Source organism: Mobula hypostoma, chromosome 20 (assembly GCF_963921235.1).
Source record: "Mobula hypostoma chromosome 20, sMobHyp1.1, whole genome shotgun sequence".
In the NCBI taxonomy this organism is placed as follows: Eukaryota; Metazoa; Chordata; class Chondrichthyes; order Myliobatiformes; family Myliobatidae; genus Mobula; species Mobula hypostoma.
In genome coordinates this window covers 22,413,941-22,439,011 of record NC_086116.1, presented here as the reverse complement: position 1 = coordinate 22,439,011, position 25,071 = coordinate 22,413,941, and the positions used below count along the sequence as shown (strand labels likewise).

Below are 25,071 nucleotides of genomic sequence, written 5' to 3'. Positions count from 1 at the left end.
TTTTTATTCTTTCTTACTTTTCTAATATTTGTATATCTGTGCATTTGTAATGTTACTGTGACACGGTAATTTCCTTTGGGATCAATAAAGTATCTATCTATCTATACTCTCCACTATATATCTATAGAAATTTGTCAAAGTTTTAGATGTACTTCACATCTCTGTTGAGGTGCATACTATAGCTTTAGGAAAAAGCTGTTCAGCACAGATCTGCATTAAAGCAGGGAAGATTAGGACTTCTGCATAAGTATACAGGAACATGGAAAGTCCAAACTTTGTGGCAGGTAATCATAGGACCTTTCCCACTCATTTGTACTGTTGGTTGCCAAGACTGAATATGAACTTCTTGTCGTTCTCAAGCTTTAATGCAGGAGAGTCCACCCATTAAACATATGGTGAAATAAGCATATGTGAGGACAATTCCATCACTTCAATGAAGAGTAACAACTGAGATGAATCCAGGTGTTCAGTGATATTCTAATATATATTTTGAATATATTATTTAAATATTTTAAATAATTTTAAGAATATTTACATTTTAATTGTGTAATTATTTAGATTATTAACAGTTTTTGAACATCTTGGAATGTAACAGACATTCGAAGATATATGTTGAACAGTTTTGACAGCCAGCTAAGCTTCAGTATTTCTGGTTTAATGATATGATGGAACTTGTGCATGGATGGCTCTATACTAAGTTGAGAATTAGGATGGCTTCTGAATGCTCACTGGGGGATCTGCGCAAGGCAAGTGTAGACCTAGTGTGGCAAGGAGTATAGTTGGTTTGATATTGCCAGGAAGGCCCTGGGTTCAAATATTGTATACCAGGCTTTCCTTGGAGAAGGAGTTTTGTGAATTTTCCCATTGGAGTTATGAAAAAAAGGGTGCTGATCCTTAATGGATGGGAACTACTTTTTTGGAATAAACAATCTGAGACTTTGAACTCAGCCATGAAGAACAAGCAATAGTGAAAATGCTGCTTTAATATTCCTTTATCTGAAATGCCTTTGGCCCATAGGAAATGAGGATAGGCTTTGTAGTAATTATAAAAATGTCTTAATTTATTTATTATTTATTGAGACACAGTGTGGAATAGGCCCTTCCGGCCCTTCCAGCCCTTCCAGCCATGCTGCCTAGCAACCCCAATCTAATCCAAACCTAATCACGGGACAAATTACTATGACCAATTAACCTACCAAGCAGTACACCTTTGGAGTTTGGGAGGAAACCGGAGCACTCAGAGGAAACCCAGGCAGTCATGGGGAGAACGTACAAACTCGTTACAGGCAGCAGTGGGAATTGACCACTGATCACTGGTACTGCAAAGCGTTGTGCTAACCACTACGCTAATGTGCCACTCAAATTCAGCGTGTTAAAATATATCTTGTCAACTAATATGATTAATTCTAAACAGACTTGATTTTGTCTATAGTTAAAGTGACATATGTCAGGTAACAAAGATTTTGAGTTTCTGGGATTTAATTCAGACTTTGTATGTTTGTAGTCTGGGTATTTATTGAACAACTGCCAATCAGTAGTCTGCTCTAATTATATCTGAGGACTATAGATTTAATCTTTTTTTTATTGTTGATTGATGTGACTATACCATGTGAGCTCTGATTCCATCTATTTTATCTCACTATTTCCTTAAGAAAATATTATTTCATTAGACCTTTTGCAGTATCAGTCTATTCAATCACATCCAGGTTTGGGAAAATCAAGCCAATGATTATTTAGTGATTTTCTGAGGTAAAGAAAACCCATTTGGAAAGGCATTAAGCAAAACATTTTCCCAAAATATGTTACAGATTTAGAAACATTTTAAAGTGCAATAATAGCATAGTCTTGCTGTCAGAGCTGCATTGCGCCAAAGATTGCAAAAATAATAGGGGTTTAACACTTAATATTGGATTTCTTTTGAGAGATCAAAATATAATGGGAACATACACAGTACAACAAGTGACAATGGTATCTCAAGCAACATACATCAAAGTTGCTGGTGAACGCAGCAGGCCAAGCAGCATCTATAGGAAGAGGTGCAGTCGACGTTTCAGGCTGAGACCCTTCGTCAGGACTAACTGAAGGAAGAGTGAGTAAGGGATTTGAAAGTTGGAGGGGGAGGGGAGATCCAAAATGATAGGAGAAGACAGGAGGGGGAGGGATAGAGCCGAGAGCTGGACAGGTGATAGGCAAAAGGGGATACGAGAGGATCATGGGACAGGAGGTCCGGGAAGAAAGACGGGGGGGGGGTGACCCAGAGGATGGGCAAGAGGTATATTCAGAGGGACAGAGGGAGAAAAAGGAGAGTGAGAGAAAGAATGTGTGCATAAAAATGAGTAACAGATGGGGTACGAGGGGGAGGTGGGGCCTAGCGGAAGTTAGAGAAGTCAATGTTCATGCCATCAGGTTGGAGGCTACCCAGACGGAATATAAGGTGTTGTTCCTCCAACCTGAGTGTGGCTTCATCTTTACAGTAGAGGAGGCCGTGGATAGACATGTCAGAATGGGAATGGGATGAGGAATTAAAATGTGTGGCCACTGGGAGCTCCTGCTTTCTCTGGCGGACAAAGCGTAGGTGTTCAGCAAAGCGGTCTCCCAGTCTGCTTCGGGTCTCGCCAATATATAGAAGGCCACATCGGGAGCAGCGGACGCAGTATATCACCCCAGCCGACTCACAGGTGAAGTGTCACCCCACCTGGAAGGACTGTCTGGGGCCCTGAATGGTGGTAAGGGAGGAAGTGTAAGGGCATGTGTAGCACTTGTTCCGGTTACACGGATAAGTGCCAGGAGGGAGATCAGTGGGGAGGGATGGGGGGGATGAATGGACAAGGGAGTCACGTAGGGAGCAATCCCTGCGGAAAGCAGAGAGAGGAGGGGAGGGAAAGATGTGCTTAGTGGTGGGATCCCGTTGGAGGTGGCGGAAGTTACGGAGAATAATATGTTGGACCCGGAGGCTGGTGGGGTGGTAGGTGAGGACCAGGGGAACCCTATTCCTAGTGGGGTGGTGGGAGGATGGAGTGAGAGCAGATGTACGTGAAATGGGGGAGATGCGTTTAAGAGCAGAGTTGATAGTGGAGGAAGGGAAGCCCCTTTCTTTAAAAAAGGAAGACATCTCCCTCGTCCTAGAATGAAAAGCCTCATCCTGAGAGCAGATGCGGCGGAGACGGAGGAATTGCGAGAAGGGGATGGCGTTTTTGCAAGAGACAGGGTGAGAAGAGGAATAGTCCAGATAGCTGTGAGAGTCAGTAGGCTTATAGTAGACATCAGTGGATAAGCTGTCTCCAGAGACAGAGACAGAAAGATCTAGAAAGGGGAGGGAGGTGTCGGAAATGGACCAGGTAAACTTGAGGGCAGGGTGAAAGTTGGAGGCAAAGTTAATAAAGTCCACGAGTTCTGCATGCGTGCAGGAAGCAGCGCCAATGCAGTCGTCGATGTAGCGAAGGAAAAGTGGGGGACAGATACCAGAATAGGCACGGAACATAGATTGTTCCACAAACCCAACAAAAAGGCAGGCACAGCTAGGACCCATACGGGTGCCCATAGCTACACCTTCAGTTTGGAGGAAATGGGAGGGTCCAAAGGAGAAATTATTAAGAGTAAGGACTAATTCTGCTAGACGGAGCAGAGTGGTGGTAGAGGGGAACTGATTAGGTCTGGAATCCAAAAAGAAGCGTAGAGCTTTGAGACCTTCCTGATGGGGGATGGAAGTATATAAGGACTGGACATCCATGGTGAAAATAAAGCAGTGGGGGCCAGGGAACTTAAAATCATCGAAAAGTTTAAGAGCATGAGAAGTGTCACGAACATAGGTCGGAAGGGATTGAACAAGGGGTGATAAAACAGTGTCGAGGTATGCAGAAATGAGTTCGGTGGGGCAGGAGCAAGCTGAGACAATAGGTCGGCCAGGACAGGCAGGTTTGTGGATGTTGGGTAGGAGGTAGAAACGGGAAGTGCGGGGTGTGGGAACTATAAAGTTGGTAGCAGTGGATGGGAGATTCCCTGAGCGGATAAAGTCAGTGATGGTGTGGGAGACAATGGCCTGGTGCTCCTTAGTGGGGTCACGATCGAGGGGTAAATAAGAGGAGGTATCCGCGAGTTGTCGCTGTGCCTCGGCAAGGTAGAGGTCAGTACGCCAGACTACAACAGCACCCCCCTTATCAGCGGGTTTAATAATAAGGTTAGGATTAGTGCGGAGGGAGTGGAGAGCAGAGCGTTCCGAAGGAGTGAGGTTGGAATGGGGACAAGGTGCAGTGAAGTCGAGACGGTTGATGTCCCGTCGGCAGTTAGCAATAAAGAGATCCAGAACAGGCAGAAGACCAGAGCGGGGTGTCCATGAAGAAGAGGAGGGTTGAAGACGGGAGAAGGGGTCATCGGTGGGGGTGGAAGAGTCCTTGCCAAAGAAGTAGGCTCGGAGACGGAGACGGCGGAAGAAAAGTTCCACATCGTGGCGAACACGGAACTCGCTTTAAGAGAAGGATAAAAAGAAGAAATAAATTCCAAATTTCAGTCAGCTTTTACCAAATGACATTGTGGCCAATTAAATAAATTCAAAGATTCAAAGCATATTTGTTATCAAAGAATGTACAAATTGTACACTGTGAAATTTGTCTGCTTATAGGCAGCTACAAAGCAAAAAAATTGGATAACCCCATTTTAAAAAAGGTCAAAAATCACTGCGCAGAGGGAGAGGGGCAAAAAACATGTTGTGCAAACAATAGAAGTAAGCAAACAGCATCCAGAACCAGACTGAGTCCCGGATCTGCTCCCAGAGCAGCCAGAATAGGCAAAGCCAAGCGGGGCAGGAACGCAGAGCAGCAGCCGGCTCAGTTCACAGCGGTGGCGCCGCAGAGAAGGGACTGAACGTTCGCAGGAGAGCAAAGTGAAATCAGCCCAACCCTTGCCCCCGCCCCCGTCCCCGACAATTGGGCTTCTAGTCTATTTGTGCTGGCATTCAAATTGTCCAAGCACTGAGTAGTGCCACATTCCAGGACCCGAATCCAGCCATCCCGCCCGAAGCTGTTCTCGGTCTACCAAATTGGCTCAGCGCTTGGAGCAAACCAACCTTGCACCCGGGTTAAGTGGACCGGTATCGAAGCTCTTCCGCATCGACTCCTCTCTAAATTGTTCATTCCATCTCCAGTAGCGATACAAACTCCGACTGTGACCCCAGTGGCTTGAACACGTTTCGCCTCGCAATGCCCCAGCAGTATTCATCCCCCGAACCCGGCTCACCTCCACCTGCCTCCTTTCTGTCTGCAGCAATGGTTCACCACAATTTGATTCATGAAATATGTTATACGTAATGCTTTTAGTCGATTCTCTTGCCTTATTTACCAGTAAGCTGCCGCACATCTTCAGTACTGCCATCTTAAACTGGATAAGATTAGCCCATAAAATGTAGGATAAATGACTAGTCAGAAACACAAGAAAGTCTGCAGATGCTGGAAATCCATACCAACACGCACAAAATGATGGAGGAACTCAGCAGGTCCAGCAGCATCTGTGGAAATGAATGGACAGCCAAGTTTTCAGACCGAGACCCTTCTTCAGGTCAGAAAAGGAAGGGGGAGGATGCCAGATTAAAAAAGTGGGGAGAGGGGAAGGGGGCTAGCTGGATATCGGTTGAAGAATTAACCTCACTCAAGTCAGTAAATTCCCACGGACTTTTCTTCAAGTGGCATAACTAGATCTTTAGCATCCCTTGAACAAGGAAGTGAGGAATTGAAATTTGCATTTCAAAATTCTTCCCAGCCTCTGATGGTGATCAAAGGTAAATTCCAAATAACAATTAATCACAGTGGTTAACAGTGAGCTGACAGAGCCCAATCCAACTCATTACCAGTTTGCTGCTAACCATACAGTGCAACCTCAGAGATAACCAATACTTAAATAATATGGCCAACAGAAGCCTATATTGCTTATACTTAATTATTCTTTAAACAAATCACCTTGCTGGATCATGAAAGGTCTTCTCTTTGTTTCAGATCTAGGCTGTAATAGTATAGTTGCCATTTTTATTCATCTCATGGTAGTTGGACAGTATTAGCTGTGACTTGGTCTGTAACACTCTCAGCTCTGATTATGTGTTTACATTCCACTCCAGTCTTCAGCACAAAACTGCTAAGGCAGCTCTGTAGGAATGTTACACCATCAGCCGTGTCTTCTTAAACTAAATACTGTATATTATCCCAAGTAAAAGTCCTGTAGTACTATTTCACAGTGGGGAAAGGATTTTGTGCACAATATTTATCCTTCAATCAACATCACTGGAGAGATTGCACTTATTACATTGTTTTATGTTGGATAACCTGTGCACAAATTGGTTAGCATATTTGCAATTACAGCTGTACTGCAAAATGATTGATTGCCTGGCATGTTTTTGGGACAACCTGAGGTTGTGAAGGAAGCTATATAAATTTATTCCTTTCCTTCAGAGAACCAGGGATAATTCTGAAAACTATAGATAAGTGAATCTCATGCCAGTGGTAAGGAAGTTACTAGAGAGGATGCTTAGGGATATGATGTATGAGCATTTGAAAAGCCATGGCCTAACTAGAGAGAGCAGGCATGGTGTGTAGGGCAAGTCAGGTGAGTATTATTAACTTGATTGAGTTTTTTGACAAGGTGACGAAGGCGATTGATGAAGGCAAAGCTGTGGATGTTGTCTACATGGATTTTAGTGAGGTATTTTCTAAGGTCCCTCATGGGAGGCTCATCAGAAGATCAACATGCATGGGATCCATGGTGAATTGGCCATTAAGATTTAGAACTGGCTTGCCCATAGAAGGGACTTATTCCAGCTGGAGGTTTGTAATTAGTGGTGTTCTGCAGGGATCTGCACTGGGACCTCCAACGTATATATGATCTGGATGAAAATGTTAGATGGGTGGGTTAGTAGGTTTGCAAATGATATGAAGATTGGTAGTGTTGTCAGTAACATAGATGACTGGTAAAGATATAGTGGATATATATCAATTGCAGATATGGATGAAGAAATGAGAGATAGAGTTTAATCTGGCTAAATGTGAAGTGTTGGACCTTGGTAGGTCAAATGTAAAGAGACAGTGTACTTTTAAGGGCAAGATCCCTAACAGTGATGATGAGCAGACGGATCTTGGGGTCCAAGTTCATAGCTCCATGGAAGTGGCTGCACAGGTTCATAAGGTGGTTAAGAAGGCATTCGGCATGCCTGCTTTATTAGCTGAGGCATTGAGTTCAAAAGTCCCAAAGTTACTTTGCATCTTTATAAAACGCTAGTTAGGTAGCATCTGGAGTATTGCATACAGTTCTGGTCACCCCATTATAGGAAGGATGTTGAAGCTTTGGAGAGGCAGTAGAAAAGGTGTACCAGGATGCTGCCTGAATTAGAGGGCATGTGCTATAACAAGAGGTTGAACAAATTTGGGTTGTTTTCACTGGAGTGTTGGAGGCTTAGGTTTACAAGATTATGAGAGGCATAGATAGAGTAGGGAGGAAATATTTTTTTCCCAGAGTTGAAATGTCTAACACCAGAAGGCATGCATTTAAGGTGAGATGGGGTAACTTCAAAGGAGATGTGAGGGGCAAGATTTTACACCAAAAGGTGGGTGCCTGGAATACGCTACCTAGGGTGGTGGGAGAGGCAGATACATGAGAGACTCTTAAGAGACATTTGGATTGACACATGAATGTGAAGGAAATGTAAGGATATGGACACTGTGTAGACAGAAGAGATTAGTTTAGCTGGGCATTTGAGTACAATTTAATTGGTTTAGCACAACACTGTGGGACAAAGGGAACTGTTCCTGTGTTACACATTTCTATTTTCTCTATTCTTTGACCTTTAAAATACAATTTACATTTCATAATCTCCAATGTTATCAGCTTGAAATATTCAGGAATGAAATATTATGTTATTGGTCAAAAACTGAATTGGGATTGAGATTGCATCATAATAAAAGGATCTTATACTACGAAAGTTCAAAGTAAATTTATTATCATAGTAAGTGTATGTTATCATATACTCCACGAGATTCAATTTCTTGCAAGCATTTACACCAAAAAAGAAACACAGTAGAATTTATTAAAAAATATACATGAACAGACCAGGACTGACAAACACCAATGTATAAGGAAGACAAACTGCGCAAATAACAATAATACTGAGAATGCATTGTAAAATGCCCCGGAAAGTGAATCTGTACATCATGGAATCAGTTCAGAGAGGTGGTAAATCAAGTTATGCATGCCAGTTCAAGAGCCTGATGGTTATATAGTAGTAATTATTCTTGAACCTGGTGGTGTGGGACCTAAGGCTTCTGTACCTGGGTGGTGGGGGTAGTTGATGATGGAAGCTGCTTTCTCGTAGCCTTTTCTGTTAATTGGTGTTTCCATACCAGACTGATACAACCAGAGTGGCATACCAGTCATGCTGATGGATAATGGTAACACGCTGTACACTGTTGACCAATGTTGTAAACCTTGAGGAGCTGGCTGTTGAGGACAAGGGGTCTTTCTTTCTGTGCACAGAATCAATAAGGTCAACAAAAAACCGGTTTTTGACATCTGCTTCCTTTATTTTGGTTACAATAGTTTTCATTCTACTATGACAACTAAATAAATGAACATCAAAGGTGTTTCATAGCACAGCACTGCTATTTTGTAGTTAGTGTTCACCTGCTGTTTACTGTGCAGTTCCATCCACAGCGTAGATGTTGATTAGACATGTGCGGTCACAAGTGGACAGCGAGATTTACTTCATTTTTCTCTCTTTTCTCTTTCCAGGGAAGCAATGTTGTGGAAGACCAGGATTTGTTGGAGATAGGCATCCTTAACTCTTCGCACAGACAACGAATTTTGCAAGCTGTTCGTGGACTTCCTCGAGTGAGTTGAGATATGCTTTAGAAAAAAAATCATAACAATATTGCTTTAAATAATGTTGGGAAATAATTCATCCAGATTGAAGAGCATTGAATATTACTATCTTGTGGATTAAACCAGTCTGAGAAACCTCCCAATTTTGATCTTGTCTCAATAGGATGCTTATGAACAAAATTATTTTTGTTGTGTATCAAAATTCATACTGGCCACACTCAGTGGGAATTAGTTTGCACTTTAAACAACTTCAAAACAAGCACAGTGACAAGTTCTATGTCATGTCATTCAGTAGGTGTTTCAAATGAAGTAGAAACAAATTCAGAGTAACTTGCAGTGGTTTAAGAAACTCTTACTTGTTTATTCACTCTATGTTATTTAGTTTTAATTAAACAATGGCTATGTTTTGTTCCAATCTATTATTTTACAAATGCAAGTACAGTGCATGTCAGGGCAGAGTAAAATAAAGCAAAATAAATAGGAGCTGTGGCAGGAATGAGCAAATTTAATTCAATATGCCAACTTGAGACAAATTGTAACTTGTTCACTACTGAAATACAGTGAAAATTAATTAAGTTAGCTACTGTAAAAGAAATATAATATCTCCCCTTCTAGTACAGCAGTACTATCTATTCTATTTCAAAAAGCAACCTTTCCACCTATCCTACTATTTGTCCTTAAAATATTAAAATGAAGTTTTCACATTAGTCAATTTTCACCAAGTACTGGATTTAACACTAAATACTGGGTTCTGTTATGTTTGAGGTTCTGGGAAGGGGGATGGGCTGTGAATTACACAAATGAGAGACAGAGAGGTGAGGCACAAACATGCAGCTGTTCATTTTACTTGTCAGTCATCTACCCAGAATGTTAAGTACAGAACACACAGGGAAGCTTGACAGCAACACAGACAAAATGCTGGAGGAACTCATCAAGTCAGGCAGCATCTGTGGAAATGAATAGTCAATGTTTCAGGCCGAGACCATTCTTAACGACAGAGAAGAAGAGGGGAGGATGCCAGAATAAAAAGGTGGGGAGAAGAGAAGTAGGCTAGCTGGAAGGTGACAGGTAAAGCCAGGTGGGTGGGAAAGGTCAAGAGCTGCAGAAGAAGGAATCTGATAGGAGAGGAGAGTGGACCATAGGAGAAAGCGAAAGAGGAAGGGACCCAGTGGGAGGTGATAGGAACTTGAGAAGAGGTAAAAGGTCAGTGTGGGGAATAGAGGAAGGAGTAGAGGAAAGTTGTTTATCAGAAGGAGAAATTGATTTTCACTGTATCAGGTTGGAGGCTGCCCAGATGGAATCTAAGTTGTTGCTCCTCCACCCTGAGGGTGGCCTCATCTTCTCATTGTCTCTATCTCCCTACGCAACTCCTTTGTCCATTCGTCTCTCCCCACTGATCTCCCTCCTGGTGGAACAAGTGCTACACCTGCCCCTACGCTTTCTCCCTCACTAACATCCAGGGCCCTAAACAGTTCTTCCAGGTGAGGTTACACTTCACTTGTGAGACTGTTGGGGTCATTTACTGTGTGATGTACTAAGTGGGATCTCCTAGAAGCCACCCATTTTAATTCCACTTCCCATTCCCATTCTGATATGTCCATTGATGGCCTCCTCCATTGTTGTGATAAGGCCACACTTAGGTTGGAGGAACAACACCGTTTAGGTAGCGTCCAACCTGATGGCATGAACATCACTTTTTCAAACCCAGTAATGCCCCCTAAACCCCCCCCCTTCTCTATTTCCCATTCCCTTTTCCCGCTCTGACCTCATCTCCTCATCGCCTCCCTCTGGTGCTCCTTCCTCCTGTTTTATTTTGTGCATGGCCTTCTGTCTCTTTCACTAATCAACTTCCCAGCTTGTTACGTTGGAATGGAAATTGGATTTGTAATTTAAAAATGTTTGGCCACCAGGAATTCCCACTTGTTGACAGCCACCTATTAGGGTCAAAATATACATGAATACATAAGATATCCTTCCCCCTTATTTTAAAGGTTTCTCCCCCATCCCATACATAGACCAGCTGCTGAGTAATAGTCAAATCCAACCAACAGCAAAAAAAGCAACACACATTAAAGTTGCTGGTGAACGCAGCAGGCCAGGCAGCATCTCTAGGAAGAGGTACAGTCAACGTTTCAGGCCGAGACCCTTCCTCAGGACAAACTGAAGGAAGAGTGAGTAAGAGATTTGGAAGTTGGAGGGGGAGGGGGAGATCCAAAACGATAGGAGAAGACAGGAGGGGGAGGGATGGAGCCAAGAGCTGGACAGGTGATTGGCAAAAGGGATACGAGAGGATCATGGGACAGGAGGTCCGGGAAGAAAGACAAGCGGGGGGGGGGGGACCCAGAGGATGGGCAAGGGGTATATTCGGAGGGACAGAGGGAGAAAATGAGAGAAAGAATGTGTGTATAAAAATAAATAACAGATGGGGTACGAGGGGGAGGTGGGTCATTAGCGGAACTTAGAGAAGTCGATGTTCATGCCATCAGGTTGGAGGCTACCCAGATGGAATATAAGGTGTTGTTCCTCCAACCTGAGTGTGGCTTCATCTTTACAGTAGAGGAGGCAGTGGATAGACATGTCAGAATGGGAATGGGATGTGGAATTAAAATGTGTGGACACTGAGAGATCCTGCTTTCTCTGGCGGACAGAGCGTAGGTGTTCAGCAAAGCGGTCTCCCAGTCTGCGTCGGGTCTCGCCAATATATAAAAGGCCACATCGGGAGGACCGGACGCAGTATATCACCCCAGCCGACTCACAGGTGAAGTGTTGCCTCACCTGGAAGGACTGTTTGGGGCCCTGAATGGTGGTAAGGGAGGAAATGTAAGGGCATGTGTAGCACTTGTTTCACTCACACGGATAAGTGCCAGGAGGGAGATCAGTGGGGAGGGATGGGGGAGACAAATGGGCAAGAGAGTCGCGTAGGGAGCGATCCCTGTGGAAAGCAGAGAGAGGCGGGGAGGGAAAGATGTGCTTAGTGGTGGGATCCCGTTGGAGGTGGTGGAAGTTATGGAGAATAATATGTTGGACCCGGAGGCTGGTGGGGTGGTAGGTGAGGACCAGGGGAACCCTATTCCTAGTGGGGTGGCGGGAGGATGGAGTGAGAGCAGATGTACGTGAAATGGGAGAGATGCGTTTAAGGGCAGAGTTGATAGTGGAGGAAGGGAAGCCCCTTTCTTTAAAAAAGGAAGACATCTCCCTCATCCTAGAATGAAAAGCCTCATCCTGAGAGCAGATGCGGTGGAGACGGAGGAATTGCGAGAAGGGGATGGCGTTTTTGCAAGAGACAGGGTGAGAAGAGGAATAGTCCAGATAGCTGTGAGAGTCAGTAGGCTTATAGTAGACATCAGTGGATAAGCTGTCTCCAGAGACAGAGACAGAAAGATCTAGAAAGGGGAGGGAGGTGTCGGAAATGGACCAGGTAAACTTGAGGGCAGGGTGAAAGTTGGAGGCAAAGTTAATAAAGTCAACGAGCTCTGCATGCGTGCAGGAAGCAGCGCCAATGCAGTCGTCGATGTAGCGAAGGAAAAGTGGGGGACAGATACCAGAATAGGCACGGAACATAGATTGTTTCACAAAGCCAACAAAAAGGCAGACATAGCTAGGACCCATACGGGTGCCCATAGCTACACCTTTAGTTTGGAAGAAGTGGGAGGAGCCAAAGGAGAAATTATTAGGAGTAAGGACTAATTCTGCTAGACGGAGCAGAGTGGTGGTAGAGGGGAACTGATTAGGTCTGGAATCCAAAAAGAAGCGTAGAGCTTTGAGACCTTCCTGATGGGGGATGGAAGTATATAGGGACTGGACATCCATGGTGAAAATAAAGCGGTGGGGGCCAGGGAACTTAAAATCATCGAAAAGTTTAAGAGCGTGAGAAGTGTCACGAACATAGGTAGGAAGGGATTGAACAAGGGGGGATAAAACCGTGTCGAGGTATGCAGAAATGAGTTTGGTGGGGCAGGAGCAAGCTGAGACAGTAGGTCTGCCAGGACAGGCAGGTTTGTGGATCTTGGGTAGGAGGTAGAAACGGGAAGTGCGAGGTGTGGGAACTATTAGGTTGGTAGCAGTGGATGACAAAAAAAAACATTTTTTCTTAGCTTAGTGAAGAGGGTAGACTACCTCTATTCTCAGACATCACCCAGGGGATTATTCTGCCCCATGTGCTGACGGTTAGTCACTAAAGTAGAGATTCAGTCAGTCTGGAGGCTGCCTGTTCCTGTGAGAGTATCAGTAACCTGGGGATGATGCCAACGTCATTTTATCTCTTGGTGGTATATGTGCAGATCTTGGCTTGGATACTGCATTGTCAATAGGGGGAACCTCAGAAAGCACAGGTGATGGGAGAGCACTGGCTGTATCATTTGATCTTAATGGACGTTCTGCAGTCACTGCCTCAGAATCGTGTCCCATTTCTACAAATGGAACCGGATTGGTCAATTTGTGTTGATTTGCCTCAGAAATGGGCAACAGCTGATCAACGTGCCTTCTCCAGATGTTGTGGTCACTAGTTTCCACTATGTATGTCACAGGGCCAGCTTGTGTCACCACCATCACAGGTATCCACTTTGTCCCAAAGATGTCAAATCTCTCTTTCCTGCTGTGAAAGTTCTGTACTGAGCTTTGGCATGTCTCCCTGCTTGGGTTTTCTGTTCATTTAGCACTATCTATTTTGTGTTTTGGGGGTTTAAGCAGGTCTAGCTGTCTTTTTATCAGTGCAGTGGCTGGAACCATTTTGGTGGTGGCATATGGTGCATCGTGGTATGTCAGGGAGAATTTGAGGGATCCATTTTGCACTGAAGTCTTGAGAGCTTGTTTCAGTGTTTGTACAAATTGTGCAGTAAGGCCATTGTGCAGATGGCATTGACTTAGTGTTCTAAATGTCGTCTGCTTCATAAATGTCATTTGTTTCATAAATACCTTGAACACTTCTGACAGGAGTTGTGGGCCATTGTCACTTACAAGCTATTGAAGAAGCCCAAAATGGCTGAAGATGGAATGTAACTCCTCAGTGCATTTTTCAAATGCTGTTTATGATGGCAACCTCAGAAAATTTGCTACAACCAAGAACATGTGGTCTTCTATAGGACTTGCAAAATCGATGTGAGTTTCTACCTATGCTTCTTCAGGCCATTCCCATGGATGCAAAGGGTCAAGTTGAGGAACATTTTTCACTTGCTGACAATGTGGACATGCTTTGGCCTCATCTAGTCCTGACCGCCAGATGTAGCTGCATGCAATTTCTTTCATGGGCACTGAACCACAGTGTTTTGCATGGAGCTCGTCAAGCACTTGCTTTCTTAGTGGTGGAGGAATGACAACACAGTAGCCCCACAGTAAACATCCTGCTTGGACCGTGAGTTCCTTCCATCGAGCCTGGTAAGGGTTCATTCCATGGCTGGCTCTCCTTTCCATTCATGAGTTATCATGTCTACCACTTTAAATAGAACAGGGGCAGTACATGTGTGCTTCTGGACTTGCTCCACAGTTATTGGAGCTGTAGCTACTTCCTTGAAGTAACAGATCTCTTTCAGAGATAGCTCTGGAGCTGTGACAACTGAGGGAAGTCTAGATAGTCCATCATCATTCGACTGGGGCTCAGACCACCTGTGCTTTATACTGTACTGATGTGCAAATGGTAACAGAGCCACCACTGCATTTGGCTAGCACCCAGGGAAGGAATGCCCGCATGTTGACTAAAAATTGATATCAAGTGGTGATAATCTGTCAGTAGCATAAATCATCAACTGAAGAGGAACCATTGGAATTGCAAGTGCTTCCCACTCAGTCTCCCCATTCACGCTTTCTGCCTTGCTTAATGTCCTTGATGTGGAAGTGATTGGACAGCATGATGTGTGAGATACTGCCCTGCAACAAAGGGTGATCCATCGCAGGCCAACTATATGGACATTCACATATTGAATTGTGTGAATGCTTCAGATTGTGACAAAGTTGTTTTGGCCTTTTTAAAAGCCTCTTCACAGCAATCTGCCCACTGCTAGTGTGCTGATTTATTTAAAAGCTCATGAAGTGGTTTCAGCATGCTAGCTAGGTCAGGAACAAACTTCGTGAAGTATGTTTGTGGTCCTAAGAAAGATCTTAATTGACTTACATTCTGGGGTGATGGATCCTCCATGAAGGTCTTCAGCTTTGGTGTCTTGTAAAGCCCCGAGTTGTCGATGACAAGGTCCAAATATTCAATCAAAGGTTGGAAGAACTCACACTGTCCTTCTGGATCCTGAGCCCATATTCCCTGAGTGTTTGTAGAGCAGCATCCAAGTGTTGACTCTCATTTTTCCCAGTAATGAGTAGGTCATTCAAATAGCAATGCACCCCTGTCAACCCACTCAAGATCAGGTCCATTGCTCACTGAAAAAGTGTGAGAGCTGAGGTGATGCCAACAGAACCTTTGGTAACTGAACATAATGTGAACCAGTAGTGAACCATTATTTTTAACAATTCCTGTGACTGTCTGGTTCCACATGAATCTGCAAGTATGCTTGACACAAGTCAGTCATGCTAAATGTCTGCCCACCAGCCAAACCTGCAAAAAGTCACCAATGAGCGGAAGAGGGTATTGTTCAGCTCTAAGAACCAGTTTAATGGTCAGCTTGGAGTCTCCACAAAGCTTTGAACACCCATCACTTTTTTAGGACAGGAGCCACTGGAGTTGCCTGATTACTTACACACACTGGTTCCAATACCTTAGTGTGGATCACTCTTTCTAATTCAATCTCTGCCTTTGGTTTGAGGGTATCTAACAGTGATTCCCTAAATACTGCCTAGTTCTCCATTGAATACTTCTGCATGTTCCTTCAATACCTCTTCATTGCTCCTACTAATCAGTTGAGTTTGAACTGCTGCAACCACAAGCAGCCCAGAATCGCAGGATAACTACCTTCAACAACGTACAGTAGAAGTTTCTTTCTCTGTTCATTAATCTCCACTGTAACATATACAATTCCCCTCACTGGAACAACCTCACCAGCATAAGTCTTTAAAGTCAACCTTACCCCTTTTGGGGTGAGATGGTGTAATTTCTCCTTGTAAACTCTGTCCGACACCAGTGATATTTCATCACCCATGTCTACCTGCATCCTCACTGTGGCTCCATCCAACCATAGGGTCACCCAATGGCCATCATTGTATCCTGAAACAGATAAAAAATACAAAGCTTCTTCAACCACAGAGGGAGAGTCACTCATTCCACCCTCAGTATGCTCCATCTTGGTCATGTTTCTTTTTGTTTTTCTGAAAGTAGTGATTCTTCGTTAGTGTTTTTGGTTGACAGCATCTTTTTACTATTATAGGCATGTTTAGTACTTCCCTTTTTGCCACAGCTTCAGCAATCTAAATCCTTATACCAGCATTCTTTTGCTGAATGTCCAGTTTTGCCACAACAGTAATATTGATTGCCAATAGGTAGTTTATTCTTAAAGTCAGGAGAAACTTTGTGAACTTGGGATGATACACTTGATAGCTGTGCTTCTTTTGCAGTCATCTCCATAGATGTACTAATCTCACTTGCCTTCTATAATGTTAGTCTGTCTTCTGTGAGCAAACGTTTCAGAATTGCCTCACTACGCAGACCACATATGAGTCTATCACATAGTGTGTCATTCAGCAATTACCCATAATCACAGTGTCCATACAATAGCTTCAGCACCACCACAAACTGAAATAGACTCACCTTTCCCTTGATTCCTTTTATGAATTCTAAACCGTGCGCAATAATCAAAGATTTAGATGAATAGTGGTCCTTAAGAATTTGATTCATAAGGCTTATCACCAGGTTAGCAGGTTGCACTAGACTGTGTAATAAATTAAATGTTTTCGCACCCATCACAGTTAGAAAATTTGGAATACAAATATCATCTGAAATTTGATTTGCCAGTGCAAAATATTCAAATCTTTCAGTATGAACTTCATCGTTTTGTTGTTTCAACATACAGCCCCAAACTTCCAAAAATTGTCACCATTTTCAAACACAATCACATTCCAGAAAAGTTAACTAGTCTCACCCATCTCTCCCTCCCTCTCTTATTTGTTTCATTTAACTGTCACAACCCCATTCTTGTTCTCGCCCCTCAAATCCTTCAGGCATGATACTTCCTGCAGCCGTTTTCTTTTCGCTTGCCTGTATTACTCAGCGGTACACCGGACTTTTCTTGCCAATGGGAACAGAAAATTAGCTCTCACCTGAGGACTTGTCACCTAATTGCCAGTTGCTATGCTTGTGGTCGTGGGAAGCCAGGTGGCCATGAATAACACACACAAGAGACGTGGGGGGGGGGGGGGGGGCCCAATCAAACATGCTGCTGTCTATTTTACTTGTTAGTCATCTACCCAGAATGCCCTCTCACATTACAATCAGAACGTAACTCATAGGAAAACTTGACAGCAAACGATAAGTGTCAAAATATACATGAATACATAACAGCTTTGAATTTATCAGATTAATGTTAACTGTTCTGTTATTTTAACATTTTACTGGATAAATAAAGGTTAAACCTATTTTCAGCCTAATGAATTTATTTCTCTCTATTGTTACATCTCTTCATTGTATGATGTGGCTATGTAACAGTACTTGGTCTAAAAGGTATATCTCGGAAAGAAAATTGTTCAGGAAGGAGAAAAGATGTGTGCAATAAATTAAGACAGATTTAGATTAATTGGACAGAGTGATGGGTAATCAAGCTGAAAGCTGATATTTGGGGTTGTAATTTCATGAACTGCAGCAGCATTTAAATAAATAGAAGCATTAATTATGTAATGCTCTATTGATGATGAGTACTAAACTTTTCTTAAATATATTGATTATTATAACATTATTTGTTTAAATGTCAGAAAATTAGCTTAAAATGTTCTGGTTTAGGTGGACTATTTTCTAAAATTGTACAGAAATGTAGTAGAAAACAGGTTCAGCATGAGCAATTAACTTATTTACTAGTCTAGCAATTGTGTAAGAGGCTGCTAATTAGAAGATGATTTTCCTGCTGTAATGTTTAGCTTAAATGTATTACCAGATAAAAGAGTGCTTATACTAATTTTGAAGATGTTCTGATTGCATCAGTTCATGTTATTTTTCACATTAGTTAGTGTAGAACGAGAGATCCAGAAGCACATTTAAGCCACTTAGAAATCCAAAATGACAAAACTAATATCTTTCTAGGTATGATTTTGCATGATTAAAAGCTGTAAGAAAATAACTAGTTTTAAAATGATTTCCTACAATATTTTTTCTTTCTGGAAACACACTACACTGATGCATAAAGACCTACTCAGATTGTCATTTAACCAATAATGTTCATCAGGTTGGAACCTAGTATTTGCTATTATGGCCCTATAAATTTTAGCCCTCAACAAGAGTTTACTTACCCTTCCCCCCATCTTCATACTCAGGTTTCTGCCTTCTTCCATTCCAGTCCTGATGAAGGATCTCAGCTCGAAACATCAACTGTTCATTTCCCTCCTTAGATGCTTCCTAATTTACTGAGTTCTTCCAGCATTTTGAGTGTGTTGCTCAAGATTTCCAGCATCTGCAGAATCTCTTGTGTTTAAGGTCATACTTAAGGCTGATTTGTACTTCTGCATCAAATCTATGCCGTAGGTACGGTGTAGCCGCGATCCCTACGCAGAGCCTAAACGGATGCCTACGTCGTAGCCTGACATGCGCCTCTCCCAAAATGTAACTACACGTCGCGGCAACGCAGACCGCAACAACTGTGATTGGTCCGCTTGGTAACATCGCATTTCCTCCTACGCTGCAATAGCTTCCCATTGGGCGACTGAAGGTCAGGGAAGGAACTCTGGCTGCAATGCTTTCCATAAAGCTTTACAGACCTCCAAAATTAAGGAGGACACATTTCGCTTTTACGAAAAAAGGTGCTTGCTTTAAACTTGTTTACCCCGAGAAAGACTACCATGACAATGAAGCCTTGCACGGGCAGGTGTGTACGTATGCGCGATGTGCCCGAATTGCAGAGTGACGCAGACACACCAATGCACAAGTATAAATGCTCACAACTTGTGTAGGTTACGGTGTCTATTTGACACAGAAGTATAAATCAGCCTTTAATCACGTACTTACTGCACGTTACACTGCTGGTGTTTAGGGCAGCAATGAAAGTCCTCTGGTGATGTTCAGCGCTTCGTTTATCGTGTCAGTTGCTTCCTCTCAGATTTCACTATTGTCAGTCATGCAAGTCCAGGATGGAGACTCAGGAATACCATTGCACTCAGATGTAGAAAGATCCTTCATTGCTGTTTGACCAGTCAGGGTTGTTAGCCCTGAGCTGAACCCCTGACTCTGGAGGACCAGTGGACCACTCTTAGTCTGGCTTCTACCCTTTGGCCTGTTTGGCATGGGTGACTGGACCAAGAGCCAAAGCATAAAGCCCTGACTCCAGCCAAGATAGCTCACTGGGTCATTGAAGAAAACAAGCCTCCAAACTACGACAAGGTTGCAGGATTTTTTAATTAAGCTTGCAATATTACCAGCGTTTCTACACTGATAACTTTGTATTTAGCATTTTCTATTCATAAATAATGAGTCCTCCTGCATTTTGATGGAAATGAAAACTAATTTTAAGACATGAAAGGCAGGCATACAATTCCTCATTTAATGAGTTTATAGCTGAATATCTTGCCAACTAAGTTCTCTTGCACTCCTCCAAAATCTCTTGATTCTCTTGCTGCTCAAAATTCTATTAATCTCAGTTTTGAACAATCTCCTCAACTGTGCATTTGGTTAGACATTTCAAGTGATTCACCATCAAAAACGCGTAGAAAATTTCACTTCAGTCCTAAATGACCAGCCCTCAAATTTAGTCCTAAACTCCAGGCAGGGAACATTTTCTTGGTCTACACTGTCTGAATTTTGCATGTTTCACTGAGATTATCTTTTATTTTTGTAAACTGGATAACATACCCATTCACACAGTCTCTTTTCATAGGGTCATAGAAAAGTGTAGCACAGAAACAAGCCCTTCTGCTCGTCTAGCCTGTGCCGAACCATTTGAACTGCCTACTCCCATCGACCTGCATACCCCCACCATCCATGTACCTATCTAAACTTTTCTTAAACATTGATATCGAGCTCACATGCACCACTTGTGCTGGCAGCTCATTCCGCCCTCTCACAACCCTCTGAGTGAAGAAATTTCTCCTCATGTTCCCCTTAAACTTCACCTTTCACCCTTAACCCATGGCCTCTGATTATAGTCCCACCCAACCTCAGTGGAAATAGCCCGCTTGCATTTATTCTATCTATACTCCCTATTATTTGTATACCTCTATCAAATCTTCTCTCAATCTTCTATATTCCAAGGAATAAAGTCCTAACTATTCTATCTTTCTTTATAACTCAGGTCCTCCTGACCCAGCAAAATCCTTGTAAAATTTCTCTGTACTCTTTCAACCTTAATTACATCACTCCTGTTGGTAGATGCCCAAAACTGTACACAATACTCCAGATTAGGCCGCCCCAATGTCTTATACGGCTTCAACATAATATCCCTTCTCATGTACTCAAGACTTATTAAGGCCAATGTGCCAAAAGTTTTCTTTACGACCTTATCTACCTGTGATGCCACTTTCAATTAATTATGGATCTGTATTCCAGATCCCTTTGTTATATGGCACTCTTCCTTGCACTACTGTGCACAGTATAAGACCTACCCTGGATGGTCCTACTAAAGTGCAACACCTTTCACTTGTTGCATGAGATTCCATCTGCCATTTATCAGCCCTTTTTCCCAGCTGATTCAGATTCCACTGCAAGCCATAGCATAGCCTTCTTCACTGTCCACTGCACCCCTAATCTCGGTATTATCTGCAAATTTACTGATCCTTTACTTTATCATCAAGATTGTTGATATAGATGACATCAACAATGGACCCAGCACCGATCCCTGTGGCACTCCACGAGCTGCAGGCCTCTAGTCAGAGAGACAACTCTCTACTACCACTCTTTGGCTTCTCCCAGGAAGCCAATATCTAATCCAATTTACTACTTCACTTGAATGCTAAGTGACTGAGCTTCTTGACCAATCTCTCATGTGGGACCTTGTCAAATGCTTGCTAAAGTCCATGTAGATGACATCCACTGCCTTCCTAGTAACTTTCTCAAAAAACTCTAAGATTGGTTAGACGTGACCTACCATGCATGATGCCATGCTGACTATCCTTAATCAGTCCACGTCTATCCAAGTACTTATATATCCACTCCTTTAGAATACCTTCCAATAACTTACCCACTACTGATGTTAGGCTCACTGGTTTATTTTTAGAACCTTTCTTAAACAGTCAAACAACATTGGCCATCCTCCATTCCTCCAGTATCAGAATCAGAATCAGAATCAGGTTTATTATCACCGGCATGTGATGTGAAGTTTGTTAACTTATCAGCAGCAGTTCAATGCAGTACATAATCTAGCAGAGAGAGAAAAAAGTAATAATAAATAAAGTAAGACATAATAAATAAACAAGTAAATCAATTATGTATATTGAATAGAATATTAAAAAATGTGCAAAAATAGAAATACAGTACTGTATATTAAAAAAAGTGAGGTAGTGTCCAAAGCTTCAAAGCCCATTCAGGAATCCGATGGCAGAGGGGAAGAAGCTATTCTTGAATCTCACCTGTCACTAAGAATTATTTGAATATTTCTGCTGGGGCATTGGCAGTTTCTGCACTTCCCTCCTGCAGGGTCCGAGGGAACACATTGTCAGGCTCTGGGATAGTCCTTTGATTCTGGAAATCCATCCAATGAGCAATTGATTTGATCCTTGTTGTAAAAAACATTGGAAATATCCATAATTCCAAACCTATCAATTGCCATTCCTATGAAATATTCTGGTGCAGATGTTAATTCTGTCACAATAATTAACATGTTCTCAGACCCTGTGATGGCAGCATGATCATCTCTGTGCTTAGAGGTAACTAAAAGGTTGTAAGCTTGATATATAATCTGCAGCGCCTGTCCATGCAGGTATTGTCTTTTCATGCCACTCTTTTCTAATGTTTGAGATGATAATTGGTTAAGGATTTGATTCTATGAAAAAGAACAACTTTGCTATCCATAATTTCATGCAGCTCTTACACGTATATTTATCTCTTTCATTTCAGGTGAAGGTTATTGGATATGATACAAACAGTCCAACATCTGTGGCGGATTGGTTAGATTCCTTAGAACTGAATGACTATATCAAGACCTTTCTGGCAAATGGTTATACGTCAATGGATCTTGTGAAAAAGCTGTGGGAAATTGAACTCATTAATGTAAGTTCATGATTTATGTAATATCTTGAAAATAAACCATTAGTGTTGAAGGGATTTAAATCTGAATGATGTGGCTACACCAGTGCTGCACTAGGAAGAAGAATTGATATAGCCATAGATCTTCATAAATCATTAATCTCCAATGAACTTTATCTCTACAGTCTAGGTTAGTATTACACCTGACATAGGTGGACTAATCAGTGTCTCTCCAGCTAAAGTTTCACTGCAGTTATATTTCTGTGGTTAAAATTGACACATCTTTAGTAAGTATGTTTTCTGGAATTTAGAGTTCAGAGTTTCAGCTAAAGGATGATTAATCAGATATAATTGAGGCACAACTTGGATATTAGGAATGGTCTTGCTAGCACATTTGTGAATCATATTTTGAGCAATTTCATCTCTTGAGCCATTGATGCTGCTGTTTATTTTCATCTTCAGGGCTGAAAATTTTGTTTTTAATAGATAAATGTAATCAATTAGAGTTATTTGATAGTGTGTGGCCATTCAGTGTTTAATTGTTAGAAATTGTACTGTCTGCGAATAGTGTGTTTCTAATTTAAAATTTACACCTTGTTAATTTATTATAGTAACACCAAAATCATTTTTGCATCCAAAGTTGTAGATCAGGACTGTGGGTGTAAAGACAGCCAAAGTTTTAGGAACAGCACCTCCAGGTAACCACACAAGGTTTGGAAGGACGTGTAACATTGATACGCAACAAGTTGCAAAAGTCAAAGGCAGCTGGGGTATTTGGTGATGTGGCTTAAAGTACTATTTGACGAAAATCTTTGTGCAGCACTCTCTGATCCAAATACCCAATGGTGGATCCAGAATAGAGTGCCATCATTAGAATTCCTTACCTCCGCCACATTTCATATCAAGCCATACAATGACATGAAATGTAGTTGTCTTGAGTTGGTAGTCTTCCCACTCCCTACATGGATATGCAGTCATAGTGAGAGAGAAGCTACTTCCACTCTCTGCATTGTTGTCTCCATTGATGTGGCTATAAAGGAGAAGGGCTCTGAATGCCAAGGTAAATTTTAAATAAAAAAGTAAATTTAAATTTATTATCAATTTATGTATATGTCACAATATTTTTTATTGTAGGCAGGAAAATAAAATATTCAACAGTTTATGAAAAACTATACTTAAAGATAGACAACCAATGTGCAGAAGAAGGCAAATTATGCAAATAAAAATGTAATAATACTGAGAACATGTGCTGTAGAGCCTTTGAAAGTGAGTCTGTAAGTTGTGGAATCAGTTCAGAGTTGAGGTGAGTGCAGTTATTTCTGCTGGTTGGAGGGTAATAACTGTGCCTGAACATGGTGGTGTGGGAGCTAAGGCTCCTGTACCTCCTTCCGGATGGTAGTAACGAGAAGGGACCATGACCTGGATGGTGGGTGTCTTTGATGATGGATTCTGCTTTCTTGTGGCAGTGCTCCTTGTAGATGTGTTCGATGATGGAGAAGACATCATTCTGTGAAGGTAAATAGAACCTAGAACAGGGTGACAGAAGTTGCATTGGATTATATCAGATGCTTTAGTAACCAAATAACCTGCTGCTACATTCTTTCTTGAGAATCTGAAAGTTATACAGTAAATTCCACTGTGTCAAGTAGAATAGTACTGAGGGAATAGACAGATAAGTGAGTATTTGGATCAGTGTGTAGTTGAGAAATTTTATCTGAATGGGAGTTCAATGAGACAGATTTGTTTCACACACATGAGCTCCTATACTTACTTGATGAAGTCAGACCTGAGTGCTGCTTTCAGCAACTGGATGTTTATGGGTTGAGTAAGGCAGCACATCATTTGCTCAACAAAGCATCTGTCAGCATTTAGTGTATTTCCACAGAGCCATGACTCTGCCTACCTTGGCATTCAGAGCCCCCTTCCTTTACATCCATATCGGTGCAGTGTACACAGAAGCAGCTCCTCACTCACTATGGCTGTAGATCCAGGTGGGGGAGACCACCGATTGACGGTTCTAGTAAAATAGAAGCAGCACCAGGAGGGCGGGATGCTTGCTGAGTAACAATACACAGGCATAGTACGTCAGCTCAGGCACGTGCCTGCAGAAGATCAGTGATGGGTTGTAACAGCATCTGAAACCTTCCTTTTGTGTCTGGGGCTGCCATAGCACCACAGAGGAAAGCTGACGAGTGAAGTGGGGAAGGGCTGGCATTTTCCTATGGCACCGTGGAGAACTTACTGCCACGGCTGTCATGCATGGATTGCGTAGATATCATAATACACTACTAGGATATGTAAGATTGCAGATTTTGTCTTTGGCTGTAAGTCTACCTCAAGCTTCTTAAGGAAGAAGAGAATGCATTGGGTCTGGTTAGTAGGGATGGAAAGTCGGTACACTTTTTGATCTGGTCTAATTGTGGCCACAGTCAGGTGTGATTCAGGTTACTCTTAACCGCCCCCTGTCTCGGTCATAACAAGTTACTGAATCATCAACAACAGTGTGACACAAGTCAAACAATACGCAGCTAATTTTAACCCTCATTGTCCTCCTCATAAACAAGGACATGTCAAAGTTAGGAGTTACGGTTATATTCAGTCCCTCTTTCGCTGTTGTTTCTATTGCTGTTCTGCTCTTTGGATATGAAGGACATTTCCCCATTGGTGGGGGAATCTAGGACCAGAGGGCACATGCTCAAAATAGAGGGAAGTCCATTTAGGACAGAGATAAGGAGGTAATTCTTCAGTCAGATGGTGGTGAATCTGTGGAATTTGTTGCCAAAGGCAGTTGTGAAAGCCAGGTCATTGGGTATATTTAAGGCGGAGGATGATAGGTTCTGGATTATTAAGGGTGTGAAAGGTTACACAGATAAGGCAGGAGAATGGGGTTAAGAGAGAAATGGATCAGCCATAATGAAGTGGTGGAGCAGATTTGATGGACCAAATGGCGAAATTCTGCTCCTATG

The 25,071-nt window shown here is 42.4% G+C and overlaps 1 protein-coding gene across 16 annotated transcripts in view; it reads left to right on the top strand.

The window, feature by feature from the left end:
- Nucleotides 1-25,071, top strand: part of anks1b (ankyrin repeat and sterile alpha motif domain containing 1B) — an 870,400-nt gene that overhangs the window by 784,227 nt on the left and 61,102 nt on the right. For all 16 annotated transcript variants that reach the window (XM_063072533.1, XM_063072513.1, XM_063072522.1 and 13 more), the window contains 2 exons: nucleotides 8,764-8,862; nucleotides 21,977-22,129. In XM_063072533.1, coding sequence (XP_062928603.1) covers nucleotides 8,764-8,862; nucleotides 21,977-22,129 — 252 coding nt within the window. The remainder of the gene's footprint in view (nucleotides 1-8,763; nucleotides 8,863-21,976; nucleotides 22,130-25,071) is intronic.